Here is a 25,088-nt window from a genome sequence, read left to right on the forward strand (position 1 = left end):
GGGCAAAAGCCCTGAGTAGATATTTCTCCACAGCAGTTAGAAGAATGGCCCCCAAAAACTACATGAAAAGATGCTCGACACTATTAGTCAATAGAGAAAGGCAAATCTGCCACGGTCCAGCCACGACAGGATCCAGGGGGCCCCGAAGGTGGGCAAGGCGTCGGCGCGGGCGACAGTCGACTACACAGCTCAGAGGCGGTGTGACACTGTTCCGTTTTATTGTGATTTGAGTACAACTTTTATACTTTTTATTTGGCATTTGATTATACTTTGTTGTTAAGGTAGCAGGGAGTTAAATTTCTGTGGTTAGGCGGAGCAGAAAATCTTATAGAGTATATTATTATTAATGTTCATGATTAACTAGTACATCTTTCTCTCAATCATTAGAACAGAACTACCTGATGGAACAATCTAAACTTTTAATTATTATATCTATTACGTAAGATACAGTTTGATTTAAGTAAAGGGGATAGATAGATGTATTCATAACAGCAAGTATTGGCTTGTGGGCAGACATTGTTCTTCTTTCTGCCTGAAGAAATCTTTTAAATGCTATTTGATTTATGCTATATCTAAAGTTCGAGCTGAACCTTTCTCATAGCTGTTCAAAAGTTTCCTTGGTGCAGTGATGAGGAAAATATTTATAAAAATCAGTTTTACAAAGCTGCTTTCATAAGCTAAGTTTCTGTTCCTTTGTTTTTAAGCACCAAGGAGATCCCGACCTAGCCAGCCTTTCTATGAAACTTAAACTACTATAAGGCACATGAATTCTATCTTTATTCACTACATGTATACTATCTTTATTATAAGCTTCTGAATAAGGCAAAGGAAGATCAGGTAATCTTTTCATACTATTAGCCCCCCTAGGTGGATACCAGAGTTTTCTATTTATCCACTAGGCCACAAAAGGAGGCCCTTCTATAGTAGGCACAGGCTTATGAGTAAATTTCTTATCCTTTATTAATTTTTCTACTAACTGCATGGGAACAGGAGTATAAACTGGTTCTAGTAATTCAGCTTGTTATAATTTATTCATAATATCTTTAAGAGGCGCGTCAAAAGGAATTTCCCTTAATAATTGTTCAAATAAAGGGTTTACGCATTCTGGACACGTCAGGGTGACCAGAGCTGATTCCATACGTGGGGAATTTACTATGTTTTCTTCAGAGCCAATTTTGAGGAAATCCATTCGTATAGCGTTTACACTTACTAGAATTTGTGCTACCCAAATTCCCCCTATTAATAGGATCATTTCTAAGAAACCAATTATCCCTAAACACATGCCACGTCCTCGTTCTTGACAATGTGTTCCTTGAAGCCTCTGTCCCCATCTCCGGACCTTGTCACGCAGTAGGGTAGAAAGAGGACGCGGCACAAATCAAAATCAAGATACCACTTCACACCCACTAGGATGGCTATACTGTAATCAAAGAGACATAATAACTAGGGTGTGGAGAAACTGGAACCCTCATACAGTCCTGATGGGAATGTAAAATGGTGTAACCGCTTTGGAAAAGTTTGGTAGTATTCTTCAAATGGTTAAAGACAATTAACATTTGCCCCAGTAATTTTGCTAGGTTTAATTCAATTCTCACACAAGAGAATCGAAAACATGTCTACAGAAAAACTTTTACACAAATGTTCATACTCATAATAGCCAAAAAGAAGAAACTACTTAAATGTCCATAAACTGATGAATGAATAAAATATGGAACATCCATACAACGAGATATTATTCAGCAATAAAAAGGCATGAAGTACTGACACACACTACAACATGGATGAACTTGAAAACACTGCTAAAAAGCCAAACACAAGACCACATATTGTATAATTCTGTTTATATGAAATGTCTAGAAAAGGCAAATCTACAGAGACAGAAACATAGATTAGTGGGTAGCTAAGGCTGGAGAAGAGTGAAAACAGGAGTGACTGCTAAAGGGTACAGGGTTTCTTGTTTTGGGTAATGAAAATGTTATAAAATTGTGGTGATGGTTGCACAACTGTATAATATACTCAAAACCATTGCATTATATACGTTAAGTAGGTAAATGAATTGTATTTCTGATAAAAGGGATAGTGTAAAAAAAACTTCCCTGACCATGATCATGGATCAAATTCAGGACCAAATTAAGAAGACATGACCCAGGGCTGCTTCTTTTTTTTTTTTCCACACAATCATTATGCAATTGTGAAAAATCAGGGAAGCACTAGCAAAATGCCAGCTTTGTCTTTCAAGGTTAGCAATAATTTAGAAACCTCAGGATTTTCATCTTTAAGTTCTGGACAACAATTTATATTGAAGGGTGTGTCCCAATTATTCTTTTGGCTCAAGGGTGAAAAAAATGTTATTACAGGTAATTTATTTTGATTTTACCGAGAACAGTGATTTGGGGACCCAATAGACTTTTAAAATTTCACCACAGAGTAGCTCATAAGGAACATATCGCCTTTGCTTTTGTCCCGTATACATTAAATCGACTCTTGCCAATTACCTTTTTACATAACATTTTCATCAGCACATTATAGCTCTGAAAAAAGGGACTAAACACAAGTTGGTGCCAAGGGCGAGTGACTCAGTGGCAAATATCCCACAGTTCCCTCTTGCCAGTCCCCTCTGAGGTCTTGGTGTTGTGGCTGCCAGCCCCCGAAAGACACACGGACCACCAGAAATCAGTGAGTTATAGGACACATACTCTTATCAGCCAGCTGGGTCTGCCAGGGGTACGCAGACCCCAAAATGTAGAGGTACAGGGTTTTTAAGCCCTAAATCCCATTCCTCATTCTGTCTTAAAGACACAGGTCTATTTTTCTCTTATTCACTACCTGTCAACCCATAGGTCGGTTGTGCAAGCTGGGGTACAGAAGCAGAAAGCTTATTGTCAGAATGTTATGTTCTCATGGGCGATAGCCATGCAGTAATTTTCCAGCCAGCACATTGGGAGATCTAAACAGAAATTGTGTTCTAAGAGCAGTGGGTAATCCAAGGGACAGGTTGGGCTGTTTTCACGCTGTCTCAGTAGCAAGGCTCCAAAGACGTCTTTGACCTAGTTCAGAGCTTGAGGATTGCCTGGCCTGCTTGCCTGCGCACATGGTGAGCCCGGGACAGAGAAATGTGGGACCTTCAGGAGACACTTCCTGCTGCAAGCTGTTTAAATTCTAGGTACTAGAAATGAATTCTCAAGTTGTCGCTGTAAGACGCCACAGGAAAGACCCCCAAAAGATCTACCCATTAGTGGGTTAAGAATAGAACCGTTTTAGGAAGTGAAATGAGAATCTTTGCCCAATCTCCGGACACACTTCTCTTTCCTCCTTCGCCCCGCCCCGACCTTCCCTATGCTCCGCCCCCTCTGCTTCCCTCAGCTCAGCCCCGTCCGGAACTCAGCCGGCCACGGAGACCACACCCCAGGAAAAGCTGTTCCATCCGGGTGCTTTCTCGAGGAGGGCATAGGGAGTGACTTTATGACGAGCAGGGGGAGGAGCCAACTCCGGAAACTGAGACTTCCTGACGGAGAAGGCGGAGGGAGTGTGCGCTGTGCCGTCCACGCCCCATGTGCACTCCATACTGGACAATGGGGGGGTCTCTAGTCTCAAACTTCCCTTTGAGGCGGGAATATCATATAAGAAGTTTAACTTTAAAGACTCTCCCTTTTGAAGTCTTGTTCGTAACCTCTCCTCTCACTCCTCTCTTCTCCCTGTTGGATAACCGTGACGCTCTGCCCGTTCCCGGTCTCTTCTCCCCTCCGTTCCTGCGCAGATGGTGGGGTCTGCGGAGGCGCGCAGGCGCAGAGAGCTCGGGGCGGTGCCGCTGAGGGGCGGGTGACGCAGCGGCGTCGCTGCCATTTTAAGTTGTTTGTTCTGGTTTCTCGTCTCAAACGCGACTCTACCCGTACCCGGAGGCGCTGAAGCCGCCGCCGCCGCCGTTGCCGTTTCCGCAGCCACCGGTGGCGGGGAACGAGGCTGTGCCGTCGCGGACGCTCGCCATCCGCTCGGCTTTCCCGGTCCAGGTCTCCGCAGCCCGCTTTCCGGAGAGCCGGAGCGACGTGGGAAAGGAGGACTCGAGAGCAGATGCTTGAACTAAAATAACTTTATTTCTGGGTTGACTTGGCTGACAGACCCCTTAGCGCAGGGCTTCCCTCCCCTTCCCCGGCGCCGGGACCAACCTCCCCCTTATCGTTTTCCTTCTTTTTCTCTTCGCCGCCGCCGTCCTCCCTCCGCCCCGGGGCGCCGAGCCAGACTATGGGTCCCAGGCGGGGACTGCGTGGCGGCAGCAGCGCGGGCGGCCCGGTCCCAGTGCGCACCGCAGTGGGGATGGGGGGGCTCAGTTGGCTGGTGGTGTTCTCTTGACATGGCTCCTTCCCGAACCGCGAGCAGCGTTCCCGCCGCCGCCTCTTCCGCCGCCGCCACCGCTCCGCCTGCAGGCTGCGGCTAGAGGGCCCGCCCTGCCCGAGTTGGTCCGCGATCCTGGCCTCCAGGGACAGGGAGGTGACTCCCCGCCACACACCCGCTCCTCGGGCAGCTCGCTAACGACCCCACCCTAAACCATCCAAATTCGGGAAACATGGTCTGTTCAACGTGAGAGAGCTAGTAGGAATCCGGGAACTCCATTTCTACTTTTTTGGGGGGGTGGGGTGGACATATTTTAAAAAGCAACATTAATACTACTGTGGTTCCCTCCCTCCCCCTTCCCACTGATCCTTACCATTTACCCTCTCCCGCCTACTCTACCTGGGCGGGAATTGTTTCCACGATGAAATGAGTGAAAACCTGAGGGATCCTGTGTCTCCCGTGGTGCGAGTGAGTCGCTGCCGCTGAAGGCAAAGGGTGGGGGTGGGGCCTGGGGGGGGTCCGAAGGCAGGTGGTCCCCGGGCACTGCCTGGATTTGGGAGAAGAACCCACCACCTTTGCCTCAGCAATGCCCAGAAGATAAGTCGCACTCCCTACGGTCTTGAACGGGGGCAAATTCATAAGAAAGGCTCTCCTGGGGGAATGTAGAACTTATTGCAGGGCTAGGGGTGTTGGGATCCCGGGCATTAATCAGGTCTGACTACAGAGCCAGAATAATTATTATATCGTATTATATGCTCCCTTTTCCCTCTGCCATCATGATTCTCCTTGGCAGCAACATTAGCAGCCACCTGAGGTTGAAAATGTGGGTGATGGGGAAGTTGGTAGTGACTCCGCTGTTTTTTCTCATGGCTCCTTTGGGCAACAGCTGCCCACACCCGGTATACACTGTAGTTGATGGCAGGGAAACCCTGAACCTCTCCCCTTCCTTCTCTACTGATTTTGCACTTTTCTGTTTGTTCACGACCAAGTGTAATCAATAACAAGCCCTGACGATACATAGCAATAGTGAAACCTGAAATAAGAATTAGGTACTACAGCCATGGATCTGGCTGGGTAAAATCCAATTGAGTATTTCAGTTTCATTCACCTTCCCTGTTTTGGTGTTTTTGGGAGGTTTTTTTTGTGTTTTTCTTTTTTTCTCTCTCTTTCTTCAGGGATCACACTTCCCCCTCCCTGTTCCTTTTCATAATCCCTTTTCTAAAAAAAAAAGGGGGAATCCGGATGGATTTTAAGGATTGGACTGGTGTCACCTGTGTTTTATTGCACACCTAAATCCTGGTAATAGACTTTTCATTTCTTACCCAAATCCTTCATTTTGGCAATTAGCCTAATGTGTTTTCCAAAAAGTTAGTTCAAGTATTTTTTCCTCTTCCTCTCCTTTTTCCCATCCCATCCCATCCCAAACTTTATTGTCCAAACATGACTGGACAGTGGCTTTTGTTTCTTGACCCTGTCATGACAGTCTGCTAATATTGCCAGAGGTGCAATTTTTGGGTTACAGTTGTGATTTTAACTATTCAATCATATTAGCAGGGAAAAAAATGACTTGTTTCTGTTGTACTTGAGTCTTAAGAAAAAGTACCCATAGTTTAGTGACAATTTCCAAAGGCTTTAGTACCACCTGTCTTTCAAAATGGGGGACCCAAACTCCCGGAAGAAACAAGCTCTGAACAGACTACGTGCTCAGCTTAGAAAGAAAAAAGAATCTCTAGCTGACCAGTTTGACTTCAAGATGTATATTGCCTTTGTGTTCAAGGAGAAGGTAATTTAAAGTTCTTAATGTGAATTAGCACAAGTGGTTTTTATAAGTTGTTAAAATAATTGCATATTAGGTTAAAGAGTGGTTGGGAAGTCTAAATTGTATGCTTTGACTTTCAACTTTATGGGGAATTCTCTGAATCCAGTAGTTGCAGTATAACTGAATGGGAGGCTTGAGTATTCACTGGCTTGGAATTATTTAATTCTAAAGCTTAGTAGGGTCCAGTTTTAATGTGGTGTGGGCAACAATAAAACTTTCATTTGTCTTTTACCGTAAATTTCATTTATGTGGAGTTGCATGGAGAACTTTATAACTGAATTTAAAGGCTGTCTAATGTATAAATAGGATCATTGAAAATGGTAAATTGGAATCAAAATGTTTGTGTTAAAAGCAGTCCGTTTAAGTTCAGGATATAGGTCCCTTTTTTCATAGTACATTTAATGAAATAGAATACACCTCAATTTTTAGGAGCAGTTAAATAACTCAGATGGTTAATTTGTGTTTAGAAGTAAAATTTATTAAAATTCAAAATGAGAGGAAGTTAAATTTTTTTTTAGTCTTAATCAGAATTTTACAGTTAAATAGCAAAGAATGAGTTGTCAAGGAGAACATGATAAAAGCAGTATTTTTTTAACTTAAAATAATGAGCGGTTTCTTAAATAATTTCCATTCGATATGAGATTAGGTTATGAATATAAGGAAATACTGCTTGGGTTTTTATGCTTAAATTTTGACTTAATTTCAAATCAAATATCTATTTGGAAGTTTCCCAGGTTTTTATCTCTTAACTGAAAGTTTATTAGTATCAATGCTCTTAACTGCTAGAGTAATAGCTTTGTAAAGTAGTTTCAGAAGTGGTTTGTTTTGACGTGATTGTCTCAAGATTGGGTAGTCCCAAGGATTAACTTCTTGTTCTCTTCTTTTTTTGTTAATAACTTGGCTGCAGAATTGATAAGATCAGAAATTAGTTGAAGGTATTAAAATGCATGTTTACCAGAAATAAACCTAAGATATGTGGCGAGACTAGATCTTTGTATTTAGAAGGCACCTCAAACTGTGAAACCTGAATGGACAGTATCCAGGCACATGTCCTTAGTAGTTCATGAATTTTATAACCAGAATTGATGGTGAGCACTTGGTCTGGACTAAATTTGCAACTCTGGTAGATATATTTTCTCCTTGCAAATATTGACACTTGTAGTTATATAATATCCAGAAGGAGTAATGGAAGTTGACTTTCAAGGAGTAAAACAGTTAATTTGAATAGCTTTGTTTTTAAGCAGGTGAGATTTTAATTTAGCTGTACATAGAACCAGTTAAATACATCAAGAGTAAGTCACTGATTTTTTTTTTTTTTTAACTCTTAGGGCCTCTTGTTTGTTTCTCACAGTATTTAAGAAGTCTTGTCTAAAATAAATACTTGTTACAGATACCATAATGCTAGAAAACCATCCAATTAAACATTCTGATAATAGCCTGTTTGTATGTGGTTAGGGTTGGGGAGTATGGGGTGGGGGAAGGATTTGCCTATTTGAAAATCTGTGTTTTCAGTACCAAAATTACTTCAGTTACGAATTTTGCTGAGTTAGAATAAAGGTACATGATGTTGTAATATGAACCGGGTGATAAAAGACAGCGTGCTACCAGTGGATTAATACACCATTTTTTTTCTTTTAGAAGAAAAAATCGGCACTTTTTGAAGTGTCTGAGGTTATACCAGTCATGACAAATAATTATGAAGAAAATATCTTGAAAGGTGTGCGAGATTCCAGCTATTCCTTAGAAAGTTCTATCGAACTTTTACAGAAGGATGTGGTACAACTCCATGCTCCTCGATACCAGTCAATGAGAAGGGTAAGTTCTGTTTTGAAGTCTTGGTTCTCGTACGTTGTGAATTAAGCTTGCTTTCCTCCTCCACCCCACCTTGCCCAAGAATGGGTAGTTACCGTGGTCATGAATCTCTTTAAAAACTGACTTCAAATAAAATATATAGATAACTTTTCTGGTATTATGTTGATAGTGATATACATTATTTATGTGAAAATAATTTTATACTACTGTTCATTGGGTTTTCCTTTTTTGGGAGGACAGCTAACATCATGCCCCAAATTAATAAAGTAAAAGATACTATTGCTGCCAACCTTCTAAACTTCTGTAGCTCATTGGAAATTAATCTGGCATACTTGAACAAGCAATCCCCAGCATTAGTGGTTGGGCAGGGGAAGATAGGAGGTAACCATGTACTGGTTTGGCAGAGGTTTATTGGCCTTTAATATGCTGGACCATGATAACAGGAACATCAGCATATAACAAAAATTGTATTTTAATTGTAATAAGAAGGTAATGATTCATATTAGAAGTTCCAAGATACCTTTGATTAAATAGTTCAGATTTTGAAAAGTGGAAATAAAGGTACAGGGACTTATAAAAAATCAGCTTTAGTTGGAGTTTTCACCATGCACTGATGAATTTAGGTCTTTATATGAGGAACCTTGTTGAGTGACTGGGCTCTACAAGATAAAAATTGGAATGAATTAGGTTATGAGCTCTTCAGATTATGTATAGTCCTGTTGCTATTATATATCACAAGAAACGATGTATAGTGGACCTTTTGCAGTTGTGAAATGTTTCTATAATTAAACCTTGTTAACAGCTTTGTTTCTTTGAAAGTAACTTTTTCTCTTTTGTCATTTTATAGGATGTAATTGGCTGTACTCAGGAGATGGATTTCATTCTTTGGCCTCGGAATGATATTGAAAAAATTGTCTGTCTCCTGTTTTCTAGGTGGAAGGAATCTGATGAGCCTTTTAGGCCTGTTCAGGTATTTTGTTCTAAAATAAGTGTGGTGAGCACAAGTAAGTGAAAACTCCTGGAGTAGGGTCTAATTTAAATTCTTGGGGGAATGTTTTCTGATAAGTTTTATGAGTTCCATCATTTTAAATATTGTAATGCAAGACGAGAAACCATTTGGATTATAGAATCTCTTGAGAATGAGGTGGTTCTCAGCTACCCAGTGTTTCTTTGAAGTTGTGGCCAGAGGAAATCTTTTAAGGTAGACATTTGTCTTATGGGTGTGGGGCGCATGGGTGAACTTCAGAAGATCACTTCCCCGGCATCACACACACTCCTGAAATAGTATACTTAACTATCCTGGCGATAGAGCTTTCTGTGATGAAGAAAATGTTCTGTCTTAAGAGACTATTTAGAATAGTGGCCACTAGCTACATGTGATTATTGAGCATTTGAAATGTGGCTAGTATTACTGAAAAACTGAATTTTAAATTGCATTTTAATTAAATTTAAGTAGCCACTATTGGCTACCATATTGGACAGCATAACTGTTTGCCCCATATGGGTGCAGTAGATGTTTCATGTAGTATAACACATTTGTAGTTACATATAAATGTATGTGTTTCTTAATTAGGCTAAATTTGAGTTTCATCATGGTGACTATGAAAAACAGTTTCTGCATGTACTGAGCCGCAAGGATAAGACTGGAATTGTTGTCAACAATCCTAACCAGTCAGTGTTTCTCTTCATTGATAGACAGCACTTGCAGGTAAGCATTTTTTGGGAGGAGGGAGGGGTCCATGTAAGGGCTCATTTTAAAAGCTTATTCTGTTTTGCCCCTTCAAAGTTGCATGGTTTTTGAAGTTATTTAAAAAAAAAAAAAAAATCCTGGGCCTCACCCCAGAACAGTAGTTCCCAACTTTTTTTGCATATTAGAACTGACTGGAGAGCTTTTAAAAGTCATGAGTCCAGTGTACAGTAGAGTTTGAGAAATGCTGCCCTACAGCTTTTCTACCTAAACTGTAGTCACCGGGTCAGCATCACCTGAGGAGAACTTACATATGTAGAATGTCAGGTCCTACTCCAGTCCTGCTTCATCAGAATCTGCATTTGGAACAAAATCCTTGGGCGACTTGTAATAACATCATATTTTGAGAAGCACTATTTAAAAGTAAACAAAAATCTTGTAATAACATCATATTTTGAGAAGGCCTATTTAAAAGTAAATAAAAATCTAAAGGGATGAGACACATCTATATTTAAGAGATCTATATCCGTTTTAAATAAGTACTTCCAATTTAAGCAACTATCTAGGTGTTCCAAATTAACTTTCATTCTGTAAAACATTGTTCTCTTCAACCTAGACCTGACTGAATATCATTACTTAGAATTTAGAATAGATGTTTTGTTATTAACCTTTAAAAATAGTATTTAAATTCATTCAACAAATTATTGCATAGCCTACTGTACAGCATTCAACAAGACAGACAAAAATTCCTGCCCTTACTGTGGGAGACCCAGCAGTAAGTAAATAAAATATATAGTGAGATAGTGATAAGCGCTCAGAGAAAAGAAAGGGCAATATGTAAACTCTCAGGTGTGAATTCTTAGATGATATAACCAGAAAAGACCTCACTAAGGTGATTTAAGTCAAGACTTAAAAAAAAAAACAAAACATGTTCATTGCATCATAGAACATATGTTTGTTTTTATTTAAGAGAATCTGTGCGAGGCACTAAAAAATACGAAGGTGAATCATACTGCTCCCTTCAAGGGGCTGGTGGACATGACTTTTCATCTTGTAAAGTTAATTATGTATAGGTGCAGAACTTAGCAGTTACAGAAGAAAGATAATTTCACTGGAGGCATTTGATAAAACTAATAGGAAAACTATGTAACAAATGGTGTTTTGTTTTTGTTTTGGTTTTTTTTTGGAATCTGGGGTCTTTACCTTAGCTTTCCTGGTAGAAATTTTTAAGTTGAATTAATTTTTCTATTTAATTGCTTGTAGCATACTTTCATTTGAGTTACCGAGAAAATACTGTATGGCAGAATACTGACGGTGTAGTCCACAACAGAGATTTTTAGTCATAGAAGATTTAATGATGACTAGTGACTTGAAGGAGTTACTTTACTAATAATAAGTAGTAAATTTCTGTTATGTATTAAGGTCAGATGTTTTCTGTGCTTTAGGCAGCAACACAACGTTAATCCTTTTAATGTAAAGAAATTTTTAAGATAATAAGCTAAATGTGGGTTGTAAGTAGGTGACCAGCAGTCCCAGTTTGTCTGGAATGTTCTGATTTTTTAGCACTGGGATTCAGTCTCAAGTCCTAGAAACCCCTCAGTCCTAGGCAGACAGGGATGGTTGGTTATTCTAATTACAGATGAATTTTGTCTTCGGTGTTCTTTTTCTTTTTTTTAACGCCTACAGCACCTGGTATTCTAAGGTGGTCTCCCATCCAAGTACTAACCAGGCCCTTGCTTAGCTTCCGAGATCAGACGAGATTGGGCACATTCAGGGTGGCATGGCTATAGATGGTCTTTAGTATTCTTAGTCTCCTTCCACTCAGGTTCTCTTCTTCATCTTCATAAGCTGAAGATATGTTGGCCATATTTGCATTACGTAGAAGAATCAATCTTCACTAGTTCGCAAGGGAATTGATATGATAGCAGCCAACACATACAGTATATCATGTACCAGACTCTACTAAGCTTTACATGTGTGAGCTCTTTTAATCCTCACAACAATGCTGTGAGGTATAGACCTTGTATAAACTTAAGAAAATCAAGAAACTAAGTACCTGGAGCAAAATCACCCAGCAGAGTTCTTTAGCTGTTTATTATAACGTAAGATACATAATAAGGGCTAGACCGAAAGATAATTTTGGATTGGCAGGTAATATAGAGGCACATGCCTGGAGTCTGGATTCTCATACAGATGCAGCCACTTACTGGCTAATAGATCTTGGCCAAGTAACTTCTGTGAGCACATACTTTCTGTTGAGTAAATGATATTCATAAAGGTGTATCAATGAAAATGAAAAAATACACATGTATATATATAAATTCATTTACATATATAGACTGCTTCAGTCATTGGCAAAGATTGTCAAAGCCTTTTTGAGAGGTGCTAGAATGTAAAAGTGATCTTTGAAGGCAGGTCTGGGTTCAGATTAATCTTCCATTTACTGGCAATGGTTATTTGTGAAAATGTTTGCCTTAAGTTAGATGTTAAAATAGTAACAAGTTTTTAAAAATACTTAAAAGAGTTTGATTTATCTGGTAATAGTTTGGCTTTCTTCTAGTCTTTTACTTAAGGATGTGCTTAAATCTTTATTTCTGATCTTCCTAGCTTCTACTCTCCTTATATCTATTGTCTTTTTATAAACAAACATAACTTCAAACTTCTATTCAAATCTGTCTCCATGAAATGCCTTTAACCCTAATTTCTTTCAGCAGTCTAAGGTTGACCTTCCTACCTTTTATTCTGCATAAATTCTTTAAAGGTTTATTTATAGTCATGCTTACTGTTTTCCGGTTATTCTGTATGGCACATTTCTATCTTCCTGAGGTCCCTGTGAGTAGGGACCATCACTTATGCCTTAATTCTGTGTGCCTTGTTGCTGTGTCCATTAAGTGCTTAATAAATTGTAAGAGATTGACTTCATGTGACAATTGATTACTTGTCTTATTTATTAAGAATATTAAAACTTTCCTCCTTCCAGACTCCAAAAAACAAAGCTACAATCTTCAAGTTATGCAGCATCTGCCTCTACCTGCCACAGGAACAGCTTACCCACTGGGCAGTTGGCACCATAGAGGATCACCTCCATCCTTATATGCCAGAATAGGGTACTGACCAGCAAAATGGAGACGATCAGAGTGCAGCAGCAGTTTTTTTTTCTTGTTTTCTTACCACTTAATTCTTTCAGAGTTTAAAGAAAATGGACTCATGTACAGAACACTATGCATTTTGAAACTTGTTCATCCTGGATTTTTTTTTAATCATTTGTATCTCAGAACTTTAAAAAAATTAGATGTCTTCTGCACGGACTGTGTGAAAGAAGATGCTTTGCATTTTTGCTGCACTGCATCAGCATTTTACAAAAATGTGAAAGGACTATGTACACTGAAATGCTTAAATGTATCTGAAAGCACAAGGTGATAACTCATTTTTGATGGTCTTTCCATTCGTGCTGGTTTTTGCCTCTTTGATATCTGTCATCAGTATTTAGAGGGTGAGACGTGAATGTAACAGGTATAAATAACATTTTAAAAAAAACTTAATAGCTTTGCTATAATCACTGTTGTTCCAGAGTACTGTCAGATTCATTCTAATGACCAGAAGTGGTTTAAAAAATAAAACCACAGGAAAGAAATCTTAAATGCAAAAAGCATCTCATTGTAGGCATTCTTGCCTCATATTTTACTGGGCCATGTTTGTTTCCTGGTACTCCTAAATGTATTTTATTTCCAGATCTCTTTCCCCAAGTTGCTGTTATAGAAGAGTATTCTGCTGAGTGTGGATACAGTTAGACACATGAAAGCAGATCTGGAGTCTGAAGTAGCTAAAGCAGCTATAAAACTGAGAAATACATTCATAGCTGCAGAAACCATGATAGGTAGAGGACTTTCCTTTTTGATTTGTTTTGTTTCCTGGTTTTAAAGAGATTTTTATTTTTAAAAAAATCCAGTGAAGTGTGCAGAAATACTGGTATCTACACCATCCTAAAGAAAACTTGTAAAAAAAAATTATTAAAGTTGGAATCTTAAATTGTAAAAACAGCCTTTGCAAGTCAAAGTTCTAAAAGCAGAACTCATTTTGTGCAATGAACATAAGGAAAGGCTACTGTATAGTTTTTTTTCTTTTAAATGAAGAAAAGCTTTGCTTAAGGGTTGCATACTTTTATTGGAGTAAATCTGAATGATCCTACTCCTTTGGAGTAAAACTTAGTGCTTACTGGTTTCCAATTGTATTTAGCTTCTGGTTGGAATTTGAAAAAATGAAAACCTAAATAAAATAGGTGAAAGTTCCCTGACTATTCAGGTGAATACACAAAACTTGAAGTGGTAACTTTTTTTCCCTAAGTCACTGGGTAAGTGTTACTGATGACCTTCAGAAGGAGAAACCAGCAATTGGGTTTGTAATTTCAACGAGAAAAGGAATCACAGAACCAGCCTGGCCTTTTGCCTTGCTTTGTGGGGAAAAAAATTCTTAATTCTAAAATGCTTTCACATCACGTTTTCTAATCAATTTAAAATGAGTCTATTTGAAACACTTTGAATGTTTATCATGGCTAGGAACTCTTCTAAGCTCTTAATGTATCTATAAAACCCCTTGGAAAAATAGATGCTTGCCTAACACATTGTTGAGTAGGGGAGGATTTATATATAACCAGCTGTCTGGCTCTTGACTGTTTTATCATATTGAATTACACTTACTATTCAACAAGTTGGGCATTTCAGTAGCCATTGGTTTTGAGTTTTTTTAGAATAACCTAAATTTTGAAAGGAGTAATACAGAAAGCTTTTTGTATATCCTTTATCCATATTTAGTCTATAATGTTATGCCACATTTGTCTTTCTACATGTATTGATATGAACCATTTGAGTTTGGTGGCACATTGTGCATACATCTTTACCCCTTATTACTTCGGCATATGTCCCAAGTATACAAGGATAATCTTAACCATAGTAAAGCTATCAAACTCAAGATATGAAACATTAGTATACTTTAATCTGTTCTTTTTCCTGTTGTCCTAATAATATCCTTGATAGTTTTTTCAACACCCTGCAGTACAGGATCATTGCAGTTTGTCATGTGTGTAGTCTCTAATCTGGAATAGTTCCTCAGCCTTTAATGACCTCTGCTTTTTTGAAGAGCACAAGCCGGTTTTTAAAATATAATTTTTCTGATCTTGCATTTGAGTGGTTTCTTCCTGGTGAGATCTGGATTATGCATTCTGGCCAGAGCCCAATGTGACCATATGCCCTTCTCAAGTTCACATCTAGAAGCACAGTTTCCTTTGTTGATGTTAATTTTGATGTGTTCCAACGTCGTGTCCTGTTTCTGCACTTCATAGTTACTATTTTTCCACATGCAACTAAGAAGCAATCTCTAAGAAATAACATGCAAATATCCTCCTTCAGGAGCACCCTGGATGCTTTTTGCCTTTTGCCATAACCAGTCTTTACTATGCTGGTTGCAAAAAGTGATTTTCCATACCTACTCCCTCCACATTGATCAGCATTCTATTTTAAGGAAAAGCTCTTCTGTCTGCTATTATCTATGTCAACAGTATGGACTCGATCCCTTTTGTTTCAGTGCTGCATAATTTGCTTGCCTCTATCTTGAGCATTCCCTTTAAGGCACCAGTTATGTTCATCTTGGAATTTGCCTGTCCAAACCCCAGCCCCTTGGTAAATCAGCTCTTTCACCAAGAAGCCCAGGTTCCTTTTAGGGAGAGACAGAAAATCAGGATCTGGGTCCCCTGTGTGCTCAATGCTTCTATGCGGTCCACTCAGTCCTTTGAATAGACAAGTCTGTGTATTCTAACACAAGTAAAGGAGAATCAATCTTTAACTTGACTGTCTGCAGATTTAAAGTTGCTTCCTTTTTGCTCTTTAGTCATGATCATTAAGAGCCTGAGGCAGAAATCCACTGTTAACGCCATAGACAACATAACAGAAATGGACAAAATTTGTGAACTATTTCTGGTACTGTAGATGGGGAGATTTAAGAGCTGCATGGTGTTTTAAGTACTAGAAAAGGGACTAATAGTATGCTTCCCCCCACCCCTAATATAAAAAGTCCTGGGACAAATTATCAGAAAAGTACCATGCCAATTGGACTATCTCCTCTATCATATTAGTGTGCTTTACCTCCCAACTTTGACTGTTTTAGACCCATGGCTCAATCTATTTTCTAATATAAACTATGGCCCTGTTTGGAAGTTCCATAGTCTTGAAATTGGGTTTAAAAAAATGTAGATGGCATTTTAGACCTGAAAAGGACCTAAAATTCATGAAGTATTAACCATTATATTTTTTCTTCAGCTTAATATTTTAGAGTTGTTTTAAGGCAATCTTTATCTCCAAGTGGCTTGAGTAGCTTCTTTGTTACCTAAGTTTTCAAAAACATTTTGAGCTAAGAATTTTTTCATCCAAGTAATCATACCTAGGATTAAAAACTAAAATTGAAGAGGCTTAAAAATGAAAAAAAGACACCCCCATCCTATAATCTTACTTGGACTCCGCGTTCTTTTCCCTAAAGAAAGTACTACTTAGCTACTTCTGGTCGTGGTAATTTATTTTGAAAATTGCATTTGTTCAAGTCGAATCTACACTTGATATTCCTTGTTGGGTTTCTTTAAGTCATACTGTTGTCTTCTCAGTTTCCCAGGTATTTTGTTTGTCTCCCTTGGGCTATTAATTTTCCTGTGGCTTTGTTGGTCAGATCCACAGAAGCAAATCCAAGTATTTTTCCTTGCTTCAAAACATGTGCTGTAATCACTATCTCGTCTCCTAATTTAGCAGGTGACATGTACCTTGAAAGGAAACAAATTTGAATATAGTTAAGAGCAAATAATTTTTAAAAGGGAAAGTTGTGTGTATCACAGAAAGCTTTATGTTAATCTATTTTTCTTTTTATTATTATTTATGCCTACAGCACCTGGTCTTTCTAGGTGGTCTCCCATCCAAGTACTAACCAGGCCCGACCCTGCTTAGCTTCCGAGATCAGACATTGGGCTTGTTCAGGGTGGCATGGCCATAGACCATGGACTGTGACTCCACTGGGGCGTGAACCCGGGACCTTCTGTGTGTAAAGCAAACATGTTAACCACTATACTATGGAACCACGTCCCGTGTTAATCGATTTTTAGGACTAAAATAATAACAGTAAACTTAATATCCTATCAAATTTGAATGGCTGGTCCTGACCAAGTTCCATCTTACTATTCCTGATTTACACAAGTTTCTTTTCCCCTAAATATAGGAAGAAGCTTTTGCACCCCTCTCCACAATCCTTTTTTGGTTAAGTTTCTCACTTCATATTTGGGGGTTGGTGAACAATTTCATCTAGCTTTCATTTAATCTGCTTAACTGTATATCTTATCAATATTTAGAATTTAAAATGACAATATAAGAACTATAAGGAATTAATATGAGGTCTTTATAGTCCTGGTGATGAATTGTGTACACATATTTTTAGAGATACGCTTCCTATACACCTTTATTCATAAGTTGTCATTCATTTACTTTTGGAATATATATAGTAAATGAGATTGTCCTAGTTTCTCTTCAAGTGAGTCACTTTTTGAAGCTCAGGCAGCTTGTGATGGTGGCCAATACTTTAGGCAACACATACTTTGACAAGACTATGTTTGACTTACTAAAAATTCTTTAGGGTTGTGAAAGCAGTATTTTAGAAGATAGTGAAATGCAGTGCTCGGTTTAAAGATCTCTGCTCTGCATAGAGACTCTTATGGCAAGGAAGAGTCATCAGCTGGTCTTACTGCCCATCTCATGGAGTAAGGTGAGGACTGCTGACCCTGCGCACCAGCACCATGAGCAGCAGCAGTTTTTCTTTCTGTACATCTTAATTTCAAAAGAACATTGCATCTTGTCCAGTGATTTTGCTTATTGCACCAAGTTATTTCCATAGTAAAGAGGGACTGAATATTCCTTAGATTAGCCTAATAACAGATTCTTTCAAACCTAATACCTGATGTTATTTCCATTGCCCTTATGTCACATAACATTGGCTTTCTCCTCCTAACCCCTGTCCTGCCCCAAACAAAATTCATCTTTCTGTTGGTTAGGTAGAAAAAGCAGTTGTCTTGCAACTAAATCCCTGGGCACTGCACTTTTACTGAACAGGACTGGCAATAGTACCAGTTAATGTTGGAATTGAATTTTTTACATTTGGAAATGTCTGACCCCTGCAGGCTGGTGGCCTGGCATCTGGGATACTGCTCCCTGCATCATGTAGTTTAAAACCTACAGAGCATGTCTGTGCAGTTCAGGGAGAGACCTGGATTGCAAACTGGACATTGGTCACCTGGTTACAAGGAGATGACGATGTATACATGAAGGTTTCTCCAACTTTTCTTTGAATTTTATTCAGCCTTTTCTCTATATGTACTTAATACAGCCTGCATAAGACACTTGTACAAGTGTCATTTTTCAAGACTGTATGAAAGTTATAAGCCATGAGTTTACAGTGACTTTTCCCCCAGCAGTATACATATTAGAAGCTGAATGTTTGCTTTTTCGAATGTTTAGACCATTCCTCCTTTACTACTGATACATACTGTACTTGGAAATTAGTTCCTCTAAATAGATTCTAAGGCCATGGGATATTTTAGGAGAAATCTAGAGTAACACTTAAGGATGACCAGCTAAGGGCACCTCATTCTTTATATTATAAATGTGTTTAGTCTCGTTTGAACAAAGAGTTATCACATTAAGAAAAGTTATCTGGTGTAGTTTGGCTACATACGTGATGTTCATATCAACACTGACGCCAGGTGATCCCCTTTCTGTCTGTAGCAGAGCTATTGTTGATATGACGTCCACTAAGGTGGCTATCAACCCTCCATGGGCGGCGCCGAACCTATTGGTATGCTCTTCTTCTACTTTTAGTTCACAAATCACTTTCCCAGGAGTAGCAGAGACAGGCGTCACCTAAATGTAAAAGAAAAGAATTTCGAACATTCTGTGGTATTAGAAAAGCTCAGAGTCCATCAAAAACTATCACTGCATTAAACTGAGTCACCCCAAAAAAGTTGATTCAGAAATGCAAATATGTTACCAATCTCTATGATAGAAATTAACCCTTATATAAACTCTTTTTAAAGAAGAAACATTTAGGGAAAAACTGTGTTAGTCTTTGTTGATCTCTACTCCTCTGGTATAAATCAAACGTTCCATTTGAGCTTTTCAGCCTTGTGTACAACAACCTGGCTTCTCTTAATGGCTCCTTAGAAATTTTGCATCAACAAAGTCAGCTGGTCCCTTTGATCTATTAACCCATTAGAGGTTTAATTTGGATGTTCCTTAGTTTTTGAACAGGGTAATATTAAAATGACTTCATAATGAATGGTTTAAAACAATTTTAACAAATGAAGAAATTCTGTAATTCAATGAGTTACTATAAGGTTATGCCATGAACTCAATATAAAAAGTTTAAAAGCAGAATCCAGCAAAGGTAAATGACTGCTTTTAAGACCCTGCCCCATTTATAGCAACACAATGAAAAATAATTACATGAAAGATAAAATGTGGAACAGTTTTTAATTTTTTTTTTCTTTTTTACGTCTACAGCACCTGGTCTCTTAGGTGGTCTCCCATCCAAGTACTAACCAGGCCTGACCCTGCTTAGCTTCCAAGATCAGATGGGATCAGGCATGTTCAGGGTGGCACTGGCCATAGACTCGGTTTAAACTTTGTATCAAATATCTTTAAAAAGGAAACAAAAACAATAGAAATGTTTCTTATATCTTAAATTACTAGGAAAAACCATCATAGCATAATACTTAGAAGCTAGAACAGCGCTGTGACTGGAATGTGCTACATCTAGAAACTAATTTTCACCAACACTAGAGGAGTTCAGGCACAATATGGATATTTGGTGTGTCTGTTGATTTGGGGGTGGGGGAATGTCTCTAGCATTAAATAGTTATATTCTAGATAACTGCCATTTAGTATTTTTTTCCCTCTCTTTAATTCCTCCCCCACCCCCCACTGCCACCCCTGACCTATGGATGTTGCCATCTCCCCTTAAGAACTAGATCTCTGAAGGTGGGGCAAGACGCCCCCACACACTCCCACACACTCCCAGACGCTCCCACAAGCTCCCAGCATGTACCGGGGGCCTGGCACCCTAGTGAGCATTTTCATATGTCAAGCACTGTGCCAAAAGTTTACATATACCATGTAATAAGGAAGCCATACTTTCCATTTTGTAGGTAGCTTAAATTCAGAGTGGTTTATTCTGAAGGTCACCCAGGATGTAACAAAACTGAGATTTAGATCTAGGTCTGTCTACCTTCAATTGTCCCTATTTGCTCACTATAAAGTGAGAGCAGCCTTTACAGCTCCCACCAGGCAGACATTTTGGAGTTTCACAAACCACTTTAGAGGCTTTGCTGTTTATCCCCTAAAAGGCCCTGAAGTAAAATAAAGAGAACTATAAAATGTAGACAACCCCAAACAATGTTTTTTGCCTAACAAATAAATTAGTGGGAAAATAAATGTTACAACAGGATCAAGTCTATTTAACAATAAATGATGTAGCCATAAGATGTCCTCATAAATAATACACACCAAGCAGGACCAAGGTGGAATTCCCCTTATTCAGGCATTTACGTGAATACATCAAGCACTGGCAATGTGAAGATGTATGAGATCAAAGGCCTGCTCTTAAAGGTTTCACAGTCTAAGGGAAGAGACAAGTACACAAATGACTGCAGCAGAGTGAATTACTGCAAATAGAAATATGGGTTGCTTGAAATAAAGGTATCTAACTTATAAAAGCATGTTTTTAGGGAAGAGACATTAGAAAAGGCTTCCTGAGGAATGACATTCAAGACTTGAAGGACAGGTAGGAATCAGCCAGGTGAGGACTGGGAAAAAGCCTTGTGAGGCAAAACAAAGACCTAGGGAAGAACAGAGAGGAATTTATTCCTTGGGGATTTAACTAGCTGAAGTAACACTCTTCTTCACTGGAATAGTGGTGATGGGGAGAGATGTGCCGGGAAGGAATATAAGCAATCACTGTATTTTCCCCCAAAGGCTGGTACTGGCAAATTTTTTCGACTCATTCCAAAATATCTACAAAGATAGATGCTAGGAAGTCCTCTCACAATAATGTTGGCAGGATTTCTTACACACAGGTTCCCTGCTACTTCCACTTGGAAAAGAAGGGCCACAGGGAAGGAGCTTCCTTATCCCCTAGACTGGAGACTGGGGCAATGGCTATTCACACCTATAGTTCTTTCAAGGGAGAAAGAAAAAGCTTGAACAGAATTTTTGCAGCTGATCTACAGTTTGGAATCCTGTACCTGAATGTAGAGTCATTCCCAGGAAGGGTTAATGTTGTGCAGGACTATGGTGAGCTGAGGCCTGGGGAATGGCTTAGTTGTCATAATATATGCACTTAATTTCTATTAAAGCTCTCAGATAACTTTGAGGTCTCTGCAAACCTCACGCCTTGAATAAAAGGGCTTAGACAAGTGGTATAACGATCCAACAGCATTTCATTTCAGAGGGTGTACATAGAACTATATCTCGACTACCTTCAAGGTAGAATATAAATTCATCATCATTTCCTTTGAAATTGGTCATCCATTCACCACTGCTAAAATCAGAATGTTTCCAAAGCACTGACAGTTGCTCTGAGTGGATGTCAAATCCCTTTCCCCTACAATACTGATTTAACGGTTGACCTGAGTTCATTATTCATTAATTATGTCTTGGTTCCTTAAGTCCTGTATTTGAGCCATCTACTGCCATGTTATTTCTCTTTATTAGACTTTAATTACAAAAATAGTCATTTTACATAAATCAATAAATCAAACACTATAGAGATACAATTTCCTACCTACTTCTCTGTCAGTGCTGTATATCATTATCATTCTCTAGGCTTATTCAAACATGTACACATTTTTTTTTCTTCTTCTAAAATTTAAAAAATGGGATCATATCACACGCATCATTTTGCAATTCATTATTCTCTTCCTAGTATATCACAGCCATTCCTCCAGCTCAATTCAGATAGCTCTTTTAACACCTGTGTGGTATTCCCTAGTACTGAATACACTAGATGTGCTCTTTCCATATTTTTTACAATTACAAACAATGGTGCTTTCATTTGTACAGGATTGCCAAAATTAGAAAGCTAGGTAAAAGGGTATATAAATTTTTAACAAATCCGCCAGATTACTTTCCAAGAGCAATAAGTAAACGTGCCTCACTTCTAGGTCCTGAAATCTAGAGAAGTCCTTTTTGCTGCATTTTTCCTGGCTCTTAAGCGCTTCACCCCCTGGCGGGTGGGAGTGCAGAGACAGAAGTATGAGATGAACACCAGGTTCCCCAACACACTGCCCACTGTTTTCATCTCCATGTGCATGGCTCTACTTGCTGAGGGTATAACCTGGGTCCTGGTTTAAAGGACAGACAAGTACAAGAGACTGAAGGTGGAAATAGAGTGAAAAATTGGAAAAGGAGGAAACAATAACAGAGTCGGCTGGTCGACAACAAAAAAAACAGAGGAAGGAAGAGAAACTAAGAAAACAGCAGAGATCTGTCAATGGTTCAAATGAAATCCATGTTTGCAATCAGCTTGTTTTACTGCCCTGCTGGGGATGTTCAACTCCATGTTTGATGGTAGAGTAGTGGCGAAGCTCCGTTTCACCCCCCTTTCATACATCAGGATCTGTTGGGGGATGACACCACAGACTGTTCCATCTTCCTGTGTATTCTCTGTACCATGTCCATTTGACCGGACATCCAGAAGATTCTTGGCTTTGCCCTTGGCGAGTGACCACCAAGCAGGCAGGTGGATTTCTTGGCCCTCCACCACCTTCTGGGAAGTTCTCTTGAAATCAAGAACCCTGTAATTCCTGTCTTTCCTTTTTTAGGCTATTCAAATCAGACTGCCAACTGCTTTGTAGCCAGAGCCACAGGCAGTGATAGCGCTTGGGCCACTTTCTAATTTTGAGTTATTCTGGGATGTGATTCAAATGAGAATGGCACCAAACCACCATGACAGCGCTTTCAGTCACAGATAAAATTTTTTAAAGTAAATGCGTTGATTAGATAAGTTCAGGTAATGTTTATAAAATGAGAACCAGTGTCCTAGTTTTGTTTACGTAAATATTTTCTGTGGGACTGACTCTCAAAACTACTGTGTGCCATGAAAACTGGCCCTCCAATTGGAGTAGTTAGCAGTCCAAAAGAAAATTTTAGTTTAGTTAGTTAGTGACTCTTAATCAGGACTATGTATGTAAGTGTGTTTTTTAAGTCAAATATATGACCTGTGATAAATAGGCCAAAATTTTAGCTATTTCATCTATTTTAAAAAAGTGCCTCATTCCTTAATTCCTCATCAGTAATGCATTATTATTAATTTTTACCATATACAATATTTAGCAGCATCCCCGGCCTCTACCCACTAGATGCTAGTAGAGCCTCTCCCACTCCACTCCAATTGTGACAAAGAAAAATGTCTCAAGACATTGCCAAATGTCCCATGAGGAGCAAAATCACCCTCAATTGAGAACCACTGGTTTAGGTTACCTTAAAATTTACGGTAAAAGGAACCGTGTCTACAACTAGGTTTATGGATCACTATACATACATACTTTACCCCTAGCAACGTTGCCTACACAAAACAACCAAACATGAAACTTATTTTAGATCAAACTAACAAACACAGAGCACCTACTGTGGTACTGACCTCTGCAGATAAGGCAGCCATGAGCTACCTGTCTGTATTGAGCAGAGACATAGCTACCCTGAACTAAGATCTGCTGTTAGTGTAAAATTCACACTGGATTTCAAAGATTAAGTATAAAAATAATGCTTTTTTGGTATTGATTACATGTTTATTTTGGATATGAATTAACAAAATATATCACTAAAATTAATTCACCTATTTTTGCTTTTTAAAATGTGACTATTATAAAACTTATAATTACACATACACTAGCATTTGTAGCTTGCATCATATGTCTATTGGATGGCACTGGTCTAGATATAGGGTGTACCATTCTTCAACCTTACTGCAAATTCTGAGAAACTCTCTACACTTGGTTTAAAGGTGTATCTTCTCGGAAGGTAAGTTATCACAAATGCCAGTTCAGTCATGCATGTGGCTTATGACTGTTCCAGACACTCAAAGGCAAATCTGACTCATGGTAAGATTATCATGAGAAGACACCTACACATAAGGTTGCTCAAAGCTTAACAGCAAAAAACCATAAACCAAAACTTTCTTTTTGGATAATACATCTTTCAAAATAATACTGTTAAATGGTAGTGTGTCCTTGGATTTTACTGTATTTGCTATTTGAAAACATTGAATACATTTGCCTAAGTATTATTTCCTCTATTTTTCACAAAACCTCTGAGCGATAATTAGGACATGTTGAAAATACAGCCTAAATGTTGCATTCCAGGAGTGAGACTTTAAAGCCTGCATTCTTCCTACAAACGGCTGCAGCTGATCTGTTGAAACTCCACTTCCAAATTATTTCTAAATTTCCCAGTACTCTCTCCTAATTAAAAGACAAATAGGCTTGCATTCATTTAAATATTACGGGGAAAAAGCCCTAAATGTTCTCAGGCTGTTAAATGTGGCCCGAATCTGACATAATCAAGGGTTTTTGTTATTCATGCTTATTTACAAATGCTTCCTTTGTAACATAATGTTCTAACAAAGACACTGAAAACTAGGAGACAGAACTAGTTTGTTCCTGTGCAAAAGTGGCAGGGTTGGCCTTGCCTAACTCCGGAGAGCACCCCTCCATCCAGCGCTTTACTTTCCTACCTTACTGCAATTATTTATCTCCTAATCGACTAGACTGCAAATGCAGTCTGGAACCGCGGGCTGTCTCTCCAGCACCAAAGGCCTCGTCTGCGGAAAAGTCGAACTCTAAATCCTTTCCAGCTCTAGAATCGAGCAGTTCTGTTTCCATATGTGACAACCATACTTATGTACGTTTAAATGAGATCATCCATGCACTTAACCTGGCACATTATGGAGCTCCATTAAAGTAGTAATCATTACTAAGGTGAACTACGGCCACAGCAGAACAGAAACTGGCGAGATACTTATCCAAGCACCATGCCTCCTCTCCCTTCATCACAAGCTGCAGCTTCGCCTCCAATACCTTTTCCAAAACTCTATCAAAACTGCGGACACGGCTGAAGCACTGGACCGTCTCCCGCAGATTCTGAGTCAGGCTCATCATGGGCCGTTCGCTGGCTTCTGGGTCCTGCGCAAGAGTGAACCTCTGAAGAACCTGGAAGCCCAGGAGCTAGCGAAAATACAATCTGCGGCCTGCTGTGCGGCACACCACAACCACTGAGCCACGCGCTCGCGCACTGACGTTTCGCTCCCGTTTTGACGGTACGTGTACGCACTGTTTTGACCTCAGCGCCGGCCAATCGCCGGCTCCAC

The 25,088-nt window shown here is 39.2% G+C and overlaps 2 protein-coding genes and 4 pseudogenes across 4 annotated transcripts; 2 read left to right on the forward strand and 4 right to left on the reverse strand.

The window, feature by feature from the left end:
* The first annotated feature begins 3,867 nt into the window (after window positions 1-3,867).
* On the forward strand, window positions 3,868-13,966 carry CUNH6orf62 (chromosome unknown C6orf62 homolog). Of its 2 annotated transcripts, none has more exons than XM_039869507.1 (5): window positions 3,868-4,797; window positions 7,787-7,963; window positions 8,808-8,930; window positions 9,534-9,668; window positions 12,628-13,966. In XM_039869507.1, the coding sequence occupies exons 1-5, from the start codon at window positions 4,756-4,758 to the stop codon at window positions 12,751-12,753; spliced, it is 603 nt and encodes a 200-aa protein (XP_039725441.1). In that variant the 5' UTR covers window positions 3,868-4,755; the 3' UTR covers window positions 12,754-13,966. The 2 variants fall into 2 exon arrangements, with proteins under 2 accessions (XP_039725441.1, XP_039725440.1); XM_039869506.1 differs by lacking the exon at window positions 3,868-4,797 and adding an exon at window positions 4,824-6,112.
* Window positions 11,325-11,439, reverse strand: LOC120607962 (uncharacterized; annotated as a pseudogene).
* A 2,224-nt stretch (window positions 13,967-16,190) lies between the features above and the next one.
* On the reverse strand, window positions 16,191-25,042 carry ACOT13 (acyl-CoA thioesterase 13). 2 transcript variants are annotated; one of them, XM_039869509.1, is made up of 3 exons: window positions 24,757-25,042; window positions 18,405-18,589; window positions 16,191-16,449 (listed from the first exon to the last, which is right to left on the reverse strand). In XM_039869509.1, exons 1-3 carry the CDS (start codon window positions 24,877-24,879, stop codon window positions 16,293-16,295), a joined length of 465 nt encoding a protein of 154 aa, XP_039725443.1. In that variant the 5' UTR covers window positions 24,880-25,042; the 3' UTR covers window positions 16,191-16,292. The 2 variants fall into 2 exon arrangements, with proteins under 2 accessions (XP_039725443.1, XP_039725444.1); XM_039869510.1 differs by having other exon boundaries at window positions 24,799-25,041.
* On the reverse strand, window positions 16,563-16,678 carry LOC120607954 (uncharacterized; annotated as a pseudogene).
* On the reverse strand, window positions 19,220-19,338 carry LOC120608014 (uncharacterized; annotated as a pseudogene).
* On the forward strand, window positions 21,904-22,530 carry LOC120607802 (calcium load-activated calcium channel-like; annotated as a pseudogene).
* Window positions 25,043-25,088: the final 46 nt, after the last annotated feature.

Source organism: Pteropus medius, unplaced genomic scaffold, assembly GCF_902729225.1.
Source record: "Pteropus medius unplaced genomic scaffold, Ma_sr-lr_union100, whole genome shotgun sequence".
Lineage (NCBI taxonomy): Eukaryota > Metazoa > Chordata > Mammalia > Chiroptera > Pteropodidae > Pteropus > Pteropus medius.